General features: G+C 36.2%; 1 protein-coding gene across 1 annotated transcript in view; it reads right to left on the reverse strand.

The window, feature by feature from the left end:
- Positions 1–12,057, reverse strand: part of CFTR (CF transmembrane conductance regulator) — a 193,250-nt gene that overhangs the window by 32,092 nt on the left and 149,101 nt on the right. Inside the window, exon 22 of the mRNA XM_037836310.1 lies at positions 894–1,145. Coding sequence (XP_037692238.1) covers positions 894–1,145 — 252 coding nt within the window. The remainder of the gene's footprint in view (positions 1–893; positions 1,146–12,057) is intronic.

The raw sequence follows: 12,057 nt of genomic DNA on the forward strand, positions 1-12,057 counted from the left end.
CAAATTCTAAACAATAGGAAGCAAAATATCAAGAATTTCAGAGATTTCATCAGGGCTCTGATACAACCCAAATATCCATAAACAACCTCATTGTAATAGTAGGGGAGGATTAAGTCTAAAACCTGAAGTCTTTCCATTTATGCCCATTTAAAACTGTTTTGTCTCAGAAAAAAAAAAAAATCCCATTCATAATAAAAGCAGAGGAATAATAAGGAGCAAATTTTAGTGGTATATGAATTTACTTCTCCTAACTGAGATAAAATGGTGTCAAATTCTGGCATTCCAGATCCAGGAATTGGTTTATATTGAGTATCTTCTAAATAGTCAGCCCTGTGCTGAAATCCATAGGAAATATTTTTAAATAGTGCATTGTAATTTTTGCTTAGTAAATAATTCTTGTTTATATTTTCAACACTTTTTAAGAAAAATCTGGCTAACACTCCAAATAAACAAACTGAAATAAAGCCAAGAAAAAAGTAGCACTTGTTTGACAGAGTGCAATCAAGTAAATTGTAAAAAAGACATTAGCTGGAATCATCCACAAAATAAATCTCTTACCTGAAATGAGAAATATTTTCAAGATGTGAATTCTAAAAGGTGTTAATTCTGGATTACTCAATGGTTTTTTTAGTAACCTAGCAATTAATCAGATATTCTGCAAGGAGAATCACATTTAAAATGGACTTGTTATATAAGTTCAGAACTTGGCAAATTATATTTCATATGAAAAATAACAATTCCATATAATAATAACTTGGAATAAGCATGATCAATATCAGTCCTTATCTGCAATAATAGTGTTATAAATGGATTCTACTAACACATTGCTTTATACTACTGGGATTCATTTAGTGAACAGAGGTCTAACAAAACAAGCAATGTTTAACTCTCACCCTCTGGCCAGGACTTATGGAGAAGGAAATGTTCTCTAATATGGCATTTCCACCATCTGTATATTTTGCTGTGAGGTTCTTGACAGTCATCTGGCCCCCTGAGGGCCAAGTGTCATTTTTCTTCACGTGCTGATTCTCAATAATCATGGCTTTGGAGAGCTGGCCATTCTTGGATGAACTGATTGATTTGGTATGTTTATTTTCTTCTGTTGGCATGTCAATAAACTTAAAGACTCGGCTCACAGATCGCATCTGAAATCAAAATAACAGTATTTTATTTTCTTTGTTTAAAATCTGTAGGCAATGTCATAATTAGTTTGATGTTTACTGAAAAATAACTTGACAGATATGACACTAGCTACTCATGACTCGGTTATTTGTCAGAGGTTTTTCAATGAATTAACAGGAAATAATTGGGTATAATTAAAAGCTTAGCCAAAGAGAATGTACTATGACATGTAAATGGGCTCTGTATAGACTTGTTTATTTTTGTGATCACTTAATTCTCAGTTATGCAAGCCGCACATAAATAGCCAAACAATTATTAAGGGAATAGATGTCAAAGGAAATTTTTTTCTACTCTGAGCAGTATTACACAATGTTGTACAATCGGGATATTATAATAAACTGTAACACACCTCAAAACCACTACTGAATGTGATTGTGAAGACCTTGTGGATCACACCCCCTTTATCTAGTGTATGGATGAGTAGAGGAATGGGGATAAAAACTAAAGGACAAATGGGGTGGGATGGGGGGATGATTTGGGTGTTCTTTTTTCACTTTTATTTTTTATTCTTGTTCTGGTTCTTTCTGATGTAAGGAAAATGTTCAGAGATAGATTGTGGTGATGAACGCATAACTATGTTATCATACTGTGGACAGTGGATTGTATATCATGGATGATTGTATGGTGTGTGAATGTATTTCAATAAAACTGAATTTAATAAAAAAAAAAGAAAAGAAAAAAAAAAAAAAAAACCACTACTGAAGATTCCTGCCTTTCTCTCAAACTACAATTCCATATTGCAGCTGGGTGGTAAGGACTCTTGATGCTTAGTCAATTTTAAATAACTTCACAATAATCTTCAAACAAAGTTAGGTCATTCAAATATACATATAATTAAATAGTTACATTTTAATCTAAATTACTTAAATATCAATTTCCAATGCTGAGCAAAATATGACTGAATGTAAGGGTTGTATGTGAAATTAAAAATATTCTTGCTTTATAAACCTATTCATGTAACATCTAATACTGTATATCTTTAATCTGAACAGAAATAAAACAGCTCAACCATTTTTAAAAGGTATTTAAAGTCTTTAACAAGAACATATTTCTTTGAAAAATTATGACTTATTAGAATTTGGAATGTAATTTAAAAGTTCAGTATATATTAGGCACTCAATGTATATATTTGAAAAATTAATGAATGAGTAAAGAATGAATAAATATAAATGAATAAATAAATGAATACAAAGAAAGAGTTTGAAGAGTTTGAATTCATTCAATTTTTGTTTTTCAAAGATCTCACCTAACTGAGTTGTTTCACAGAATGGTGCACCAAATTTACACCCAGAGCAGTTTGTTAGAGAACGTGTTTGTCTGTATCCTCGCCACTACTGACATTTTCAAAAGTTTTAAAGTTTGCCAGTCTAACGAGTGAAAAACTTCATCTTATTGTTTTTAGTATTAATTTTGTTGATTATTAATGGCGTTTAGTATCTTTTACATGTTTATAAATAGGCCATTTTAATATCTCTTTTGTGACTTGTATATTGCTGTTTTGTTCACTCATTTTAATTTGTAAGAGTTTTTTTTTATTTTGGATACTCTCTTCCTTTGTTATATATTATATAAATATGTTCCATAAAAAAAAAAAAAAGATCTCACCTTTGATCCTGAGACTCAGCCCTTTCTAGGTATTAACAGCTTACTAAGAGAATTTTATTGCTTTTTTGGGGTCTTAATAGCAATTGTTGATGCGTCCTTTATTAAGTCAAGAACTTAACTAAGCTTCTCCCTTGAAATGTTAATTTATTATCATTTTATTTATAGCAAAGGCTTAGACTTCTTGCAAAAAAAAAAGGGACAGAAATGCATGAGGCATTCATTACTATTCTATTTTTCTGTTTTTCGTGATCATAAGGTAAAATAAGTTCTTCATCTTTAGGGTGGAATGATTAGTGGAGAAGAGGAGTTTAGATATTGATTCTTATTTGAAAATTAAAAGTCTTGTCTCAGCAAATCTAATTGTATTGCTTGTTTTCACGTGCAATTGAACAAGCCTACTTTGTTTGTGAGGCTCTTTTTCCTTCTAGGGATTCTGTGCTTCCCTTTTATTAATCTTGAAAATATCCTAAAATATCTTCAATAATTGTTCAGGATTCAAGAAGAGAATCCTTTTAAGTCAAACCTTTTGTTAATGGAAGTGAAAAGGGACCAAAGGCCACACCCATTATACACAACTTTAGGAGATGTGGAAGGCACACAATCAATATTGTTCCCACATGTAATATTTTAAATTCTGCATTACAGGAGACTTTCAGGGGTTTTTAAATCCTGATTCCGTTATTCCTGATTAATTTTGAATTAAAGCATACTCTTGCATTTCATTGTCATTAATTTTCATAAAGCTGCTGGTTGGTCTCTATAAGTTCGGGAAGATAAATTAAAAATGTAACTACCCCTGAGATGAAAGTGCTAGAGAAATAGTTTAAATGCATTTCAAATACCCTATTGTATTTATCCTGCACAGGAATGTGAAAGGAACTCTAAAATGCCCTTCAGGCCCTAGGTTACAAAATGGTTCCCAGCAAAGAAGACGCAGAACAGGGATATCCTGAGCTGAGCACTAAGACTTCAAGCACGTGCAACTTGGAGAAGGAGACTTAAAGCTTACAAGAAAGAGGATGAGGAAAAAAAACCTAAGCTCTGACCAATCAGCTGCAGACAAGTTTCCTTCTGCCTTGATGTTCCAATAAGCCGCTAGAACAGAACTCACCCATCAACCACATTTGCTTTTTTCTCTTTTCGTACAATAAATTCCAAATGCCTGCCCACCCCTCTATCCCCCAAGGCTTTGGAACATGATCTTTTATTAGGAGTTGACCAATTTGTGAATTCTTACACTGTTAATAAAGCTATATTCTTTCTATTTGCAGTAGCAGTTCATTGGCAGGATTAACAACACCCTCTTAAAATGACTGAGGGAAATGCAGAACATAGCTTAATTTCACAAAACAAAGTTGAGACTGTCAACATTTCCTCAGGTCAATTCTGTGAAGAATGCTAAACTAGCATTTGTTAGCACTTTAGTATATCAAGAAAGACCCTATAAAACAAAAATCCTTGATATTTTAATACTTCCAAACAACAAATAAAACATTTAAATATGACTATCTAAACTATTCAAAATTATGATAGTATTATTAGAAAATAAGAGCTTTCAAAACCATTATTTTGGCAGCACTGAAATGTAGTATTTAATTTTAAGTCTGAGGACTTGTGTTTGAACATTGAAAACTATATTCCCCATTAGTGAGGCTTACCTCTAAAACTGAATCCAACCTAATACCACCAAGCATGACACCTTCTAATGTCAAACGTGATGAATGGAATGTACCCATCAAATTTGGAAAATAAAACTCTAACTCATCATCTTTCCCATAGTCTAGTTGCTTAAAGTGATTTTAAGATAGACTATTACAGCTGTTCACAGCATGGGCAAAGATCCTTGACAAAGAACACATTATTTCATCTTAAGGGGCACTCATCCGTAGCATATGAACAGACATTCATTCAATTCAATGGGTTAGAACATTTTCAGAGGGGAAAAAAATGGTGGCTAGAGCAGGCACCTGCATGATGATCAGGTCTGCAGGCTCTGAAATACCATTACTGATGCATGATATGAACAGATAATATTGTGAATTACTAACCAATTCCTGGTAACTCACAGGCTCTCCAGGTTCAGCCAGCTTGGGAATTCTACCTCCACTGCCTCTGGGAGAAGCCATAACAGAACAAAGCAGGGTACAGCAAGTCTTCTCTTTTAAGCCCAATTTTTGGGCCTTTGGAACTCAAGTAAGAGAGAATTTGAAAGCTTTGAGACCCAAGAATATTGCCTTTTAAGCTTCAAAAGCCAGAGCCTGAAGGACTCAAGTCACAATGTTTATGCAAAAACAGTAGCCATAAGCAAACTGGTGATGGATAGAAGCAGCTCCCCTCCACACCTCTCAGTCTGACTCAATAAAGATTGCCCATGAATGGCATAACAAGAGGACTTGGGCACCATTCCTCTAAAAAGAAGTCCTGCCTTGCACCTGAACCTGTTCTATCCTCTGGTGGATTTGGGGGATTTTAGAATATTCCAAGGTGGAACCCAGAAAAGAGGCCCATAGAGAAACTTCCAGTCCCTGGCATGGTGTGGGAGCAGTAGAGTGGACATGGTTGGGTGGCATGGCTAGACACAGAGAACTGAATTTCTGGAGCAGTGCTAAAGGGAAGTCAAATATCTCCAATCCTCAGACACCTCAGGGGCACAGAAGAAGCTGAGAGGGAGTTTGGCTAGGGAGAGCTCACAGTCAGGATAAGGACAAAGACACAACCTACCCGCACCATATACCTCCAGCCAGATAGGAACAATGTTGCAGAGACAGCAAGCCTGGGCAAAGAACAACTAGAGCCAGATGCTCCTGCTACCCAGTGTCTTGATATTCTGTAAGCTCCACTCAGAATGTAGATTCACTCTGGCAAGACCACTAAAATTCATGAATATGTGTTCAAATAGAAATTAAATCCAGCTATAGCAAAAGTAACATTCCTGCATACTTGATTGCAAAAGCCAAAGATTCACACCTGCTACCAGGTATGGACCCAGGTTTTGTGGGACCTGAAGCTTAAGTAATTTGGGTGATCTTCCTTTTAAAAAAAGAAAAAAAAGCCAAACTGTGAATAGAAAATGAAGGGCATTTGAAGGGGTCTGTGCAAGTGAGAGGACCTGAAGCTTACATTCACAGGCTTCATGTTAAACCCATCTCTATAATAGTAACCTTGTTCAAGCATTCCTGTGTCCTCACCATCAAGTGCTTAGCACCATGCAGTCACTCGATAAATTATTGTTACTAATGAATGAATCCATTGTTCTACCTCATATGCAAAAAAACAGTGTCTGTGCAGTGAAAATAACAGTACTGTAGGCCAGCAGGGAGTCCAGGTGGCAATTTTACTCCTCAACTTTTCAGCCTGAAAATACACGTTGCTACTTGGATTAGATGGAAGTTGCAACATACCAAACTATTTTTAGTCTGAGCTATTTGTTTTTATTGAGCTTTCTTACCTCACCTAATCCTTTCTCTAATTTAGAATGTCTACTAAACATTTTCACGTGATATGTAAAATCTACTGCACCATTGTCCAGCTGCCGAGACTGAGCTAGATGGAAGTTCAGGTCTGGCAATTATCAGAGTCTCTGGCCGTGGGCTGCCAAACTCCTGAACTTCAGGCTGCTGTCTCCTGTGTGTATGTAGAAAGGGTTCATTCAAGGAGAAATGAGAGGGCAGCTCTGTCCAGGGCAGCAAGCCTACCCCACTCACAGGAAAGTCTCGTTGTAGCCATGACCAGCTTATGTGGGAGAGCTTTTCTTAGATTTTGAGAAAAAGAAGATGAAGTCATAATGAGACCCAGGCAATGAAACACTGATCTCACTCTACATTTGTGGAGAGGCAAGCTTGACATAATTTGTACAGACTTTTACAGAATCGGCAGTTAGCCAAAACTAAAGGGAGGAGTTTTGCTTGAAAATTATCTGCTTTAAATTCTTGATTTCATCATTTAATTTTATTATGCGTCAAAATTCTCCTGAGCACCTTGAGTAAACAGAGTCTTATTTTCTTTATGAGATAAGGCTGGCCACACCTGTAAGGAGACTTCAAAAGTAATTGTTCAGAGGATTGCAAGAAACAACTGTGAAGAAAATCATCTGGAAAACCAACACAATACGAAAAATCAAAGATTTTATAAGAGAAATTTTCAAAATGTGAAATATCTAAAAAGGGATATTAAAGTGGTTTAAACCATAGATCCCTCTCAGTGGGTCCAAACTATATTTCAGCACTAATACAGACCTGAAACCCAACACCCCATGAGAGCCATTAAGCATAATCCTTAGAATATCACATAGACTTAAGAGATAATGGTTATCGTGAAAAGACACTCTGACCAAAACATAACCTTGAAACTTTGGTCCATCTTTCTGCTTGTATTACTCATGATCCCAGAGCACATAAAAAGTCAGTCAAGTAGCATATAGCTATAAATCATGAATAGGATAAGTGGTTACTTACAGTATACTTGAAACTCTAATCCTTTAGTAAATGATTATAGCTTGCTTTCTACACAAATGGAATACATACTCTAACCTGTGTGACAAATCACATAGCAAGTCAGTGTCACTTTTTCTGACTGTGAGTATGATATAGATGGTGATCTTGACAAAAGAGAGACAATTCATTGCAAGAAATGGCAAAAGTTATATCCTAATGTAAAAAGAAATAAAACAAAATAGAGTTACTATGGCTAAGAGATTTTAAATGGAGTTAGGAGGTCATTCTGGAGGTTACTCTTATGCAAATCTCAGCCAGATACCACAAACTGCCAAAGCATGCAAAGCCTCAAGCAACAATGTTCCTCAAAACCCCAAGGACATCCAGACACCAGAAACAAACCACAAGATAAAGGACTCAGTAAACTACCTAAGCTGAAGGACACTTGGAGCGTTCCCCAAATATCCACCAATCACAAGCAACTTATGTAAACTTTTCCTTTTTCTTTAAAAACCTTTGCCTGTAAGCAGCTAGATAAGACAAGATTTGGGTTGCTACCTGAATTTCTGCTCCCCGAACTGGAATGCTAAAACCAAAAATAAATGCCTTTGTAGCCTTGTAGCTTAGTTTGTTTATTTCTGTTATTTACACTAAGTAAACATGGAAGTTTCAAATGTTTGTGGTATTTTCAATAATTAAGACCTATACTAAACATAGTATTAATTGTGCCAACATGCAAGGTAGACTCAAATTTATCCTTATATGTGAAGGATGTGACACCACTCATTGAATCACCTACTCATACTGGAGCTTGTTTTTGCTGTATCATGTGTAATTTTTTAAAAGTATGTGACAAGCTAAAAATATTCAAAGGAAATCTCAAGTAGTCTAAAGCAGAAAATCAAGAATATTTCCTCAAGGTTTTTACTATTTTAATAAGATTTTTCACTAAGCATCTTAATTTTGAATTCTTGTGGCTTCCCAAAATTTCTCTGCATGAAGCATCATCCTTTAAATGTCTTTGTAAAAATTTATGTATGTATTATTGATTGATATATAGAACAAACATGATCTGCTGGTGATTCAACAGAAGTAAATTCTATCCATAGACTAAGGGTCAGCAAACAATGGCCTACAGGCCAAATCCCAGGCTCATTTGTTTACGTATTGTCTATGGCTGCTTTGCACTGCAATGGCAGAGTTGAGTAGTTGCCATAGAAACTTACAGCCCACAGAGCTCAAAATATTTATCCCCAGCTCTTTAAAGAAGTTTGACCCCTGTCCTAGACTTTCAGAAAGTCAGAGCTAAAATGAATCCTAGAGATCATCTAATACAGTGGTTCACAACCCTGAATGCATATTTTTTTAATTATCTGGAGCACTTTTAAAAATGTAGACAACATGCCTGGTCACATCCTGCCAACCACAGACAACTGATTCAATTGGTCTTAGTGGAGCCTGAGGAATCTGTATTTTTATAAATGTTCCTCATGTACTGTCAGGTTGAGACCCTCTGATCTAATCCATTCCTTCATTGTACAAAAGAAAGATCTATACCCAGAAAATAAAAGTGACAAGCACAAAGCCCCACAGATTTCTCACTTTCCAATACTCTAGCAACCACTTAGGGTTCTCAGATGTCTCCCTACCAATGCAAGACCAGAGAACATCATAATGGCAATTTTCTTTCTCTTTGTTGGTTCTAGTAACACACCTGCTCAAAGTTCTTTGATCAGCTCTGATAATTATGGTGATGAATAACTTAATCAACATCCTTTAGGATTCAGGGATAATGGCAGATAGTGACACAAGTGGGGATCTATGATAGTGTCTGGATACATGCTAATCAAGAGTTGAAATGTTTCATATGAAAAGGGGCCAGAGGAGAGAGATTGTCAGAGCTGGCAGGAAACTTAGAAATTTTCTAACTATACTGTTTCATTTTACAAATAAGAAAAGTGAAGTCATCTTGAGGCTATGACTTGCCTAACTCCTTGGTGGAGTCACACATCTCCTTGGAGGCAAGTCCAGAGCTGGAATGCATGGTTCTTCCCACCAAAACCATGCTGCAGGATGGAAAGAGAATGGTTAGATGGAAAGAGAATGGTTGGATGGAAAGAGGACTTGAGACTGAGTTAATGAATAGAAAATATATCCCATCAGCTCATGAGAACAGAAAAATAATGGAAGACATGATCAAGAGATCATTAAAAGGGAACCAAAAAAAAAAAAAAAGAAAGAAAGAAAAGAAATGGAGAAAATGAATCCTTCCCTTAGATCCTCGTAGGGCAAATTTCTTTCAATACAAGATAATTAGGTGTCAGAAGATATGAAGAAAAGCCAGGCTTCCCTTTTCTCCTTCCATCACGTTTCCTTTTGGTCAATATGCAGTCAGTCACTTGATCTCTTCTAGACCCCAAAATAAACACAGGCAGTAAAAAGACAAAGGAGAAAAAGAGGGAGTTTCTATTGACAGAAAACTCTTCTCAGATTGCATTAATCTTGCAAGAACCTTCTGGAACCTCACTAACTAGAATCTAAACTTGAGGCCTAAATGTGCACATTCTTCCCCTTTGGTGGCTTCCTTACTCTTGTGCTATTAGAAGCACACAATATAATAAGGGAGACAACTAACAAAAAGAGGGATGGTTCTCCTGCTGCTTCAGTTGGAGAATTAAGGAAGCAGGATAATAAACACATGCTTGAACATTTTAGTTCACTATGTGTTGAGTCCTGAAAAGACAAGGATTGTCACCTGCCTCATTCAAACAATAGGACTATGAGTGTGGCTTGTTATCACTAAGTTTGAACATTGCCTTTAGTGCCCTTTTAGCTATTTATTATGTATCTGATCTTCATTCATTCATGGAGGCAGAAATCTAGGCATGTGTTATGGATTGAATCATGTCCCCCACAAAGACATGCTCAAATCCTAACCTCTGGTCCTGTGATCTAAACTCACTTGTAAATAGGATCTTTGAAGATCCTATTAAGTTGAGGCCAAACTGAATCAGGGCAAGCTTATTCTAATATGACTGGAGTCTTTACAAGCAGAGGAAATTTGGACACAGAGCAGGAATGAGGAGGAGGCAACAGGAGACAGGTGGCCACGTGACAAAGGCAAAGATGAAGTCCTGCCAGCAAGCCACCACCAAAATGCTACAGACTTCAGAGAAAGCACATCCTGCTAACACCTTGGATTTGAACTTCTAGCCTCCAAAACTGTGAGAAAATAAATTCCTGTTGTTTAAGCCAACCCGTCTGTGGTACTTGTTAAGCAGCCCTGGCAAGCAAAGACAGTATACATTGCCTCTTTAAGTCATTTAATGCTTAAGTAGCTAAGCATAGGAGAAAGAGAAGCCTTACTGTACCAAAAAATGGTAGGCACCTAGTGAAGCCAAAGAAAGTAAATCATTCCACAGATTTTTTAATTAAAGAGGCAAAAAAAAAAAAAAAAAATAGAATAATAGCTTTAGTAACAGCAACTATAATTTATATAGTACTTGAGGTATGGGGTTAAAAAGAATAATAAACACTTCTCTGTTCATCTATCCACAGAATGGTATGAGAAATACAACTGAAATGAATAGAGAGATCCATACACCATTTATATTAAAGGAAAGAGTGAATTAGAAATAATAGTCTTTAGAACATTGTGATATCAGTTCAAATAACAGGAAATTCCCTAATATGGCAGTTTCCAATGGGAATTATTAAATTAGACTGTATGATAATTTTATTATTTTTTAAATTTCTGGGGTCATTCAGAGGTTCCATAAGGTGACAAGGTTCAGATGTATTTTTTTACAACTTGCTACAGAAGGCTAGACAAGTTAGTAGGTAGAATAGGAAGCTCTGTCTCTTTTATTGGTCTCTTGATACTCTGTATGTATTTTGAGGCAGTTATGGACAGGGACACATACCCCAAAGTGTCTACTGGAAGACATTCTGTCACTGTGGTTCATGAATAAATGGAGATGTCAAATTGGTAGTTGTTTATATACCTGCAGCACAGGAAAGAGGTATAGGCTAAAGATACAAATTTGTGGTTCATCAAGGGATGATTTCTGAAGCACGGGATTAGATAAAACAGCTAGAAAGAGTGCAGACAGAAGAAGGCTGGAATATAGCCATGGGGCATAATGATGTTTATAGAGAACTTCAAGAGGAAGGGCCAGCAAGGAGCACTAAGGAGCAGCCAGGGAGGAAAAAGGAAAATGAGGTAGGAATAGCATCACAGAAGTAAGAGAAGAAAGTATCAAAAAAGAAGGATTTGTTCATGGCATAAATACTGCTGAGAGGAAGAGGGAGATAAGGATATTGGCTCTGGCAAGATGTTGGCCATGAGTCACTGGGATGACAGAAATGAAATGAAGTAGGTTGTGGAAGGAATGGGGGTTGGTAGAAAATAGAGAAAGACACTCTTTCAAGAGGTTCTGCTGTAAGGAGATCAAAGAAATAGGGTGGTAGCTTGAGATCAAGGAAGTTTTTTTTTTTTTTTATGCCAGTGATAAAGGTACAGCAGTGAAGGGGTGATTGAATATGTGTCTACATAGGAACAAGGACACAGAAGGAAAAACGGAGTATAAAAATAGAGTCACCGGTACAACCAGTGGAGGCAAATGAGGAAATTATTTCTGGTTGTATCTCTATTTTCTATGAAGTATGCATTGAGGTCATTAGTTGAGAATCGAGGAGTAGGATTATTGGAGCACCTGAGAAGAGACAAGAAGGTGGGAAATGGTTGTCTTTGGAAATAAAACAGGAAATTTATTGGGGAAATGTAATGAAAGGGTGTTGGACATTGTCAAATGCTGATATTTGAGATTTGTTGTCA

The sequence above is a fragment of the Choloepus didactylus genome, chromosome 5 (genome assembly GCF_015220235.1).
Source record: "Choloepus didactylus isolate mChoDid1 chromosome 5, mChoDid1.pri, whole genome shotgun sequence".
Taxonomy (NCBI): Eukaryota; Metazoa; Chordata; class Mammalia; order Pilosa; family Megalonychidae; genus Choloepus; species Choloepus didactylus.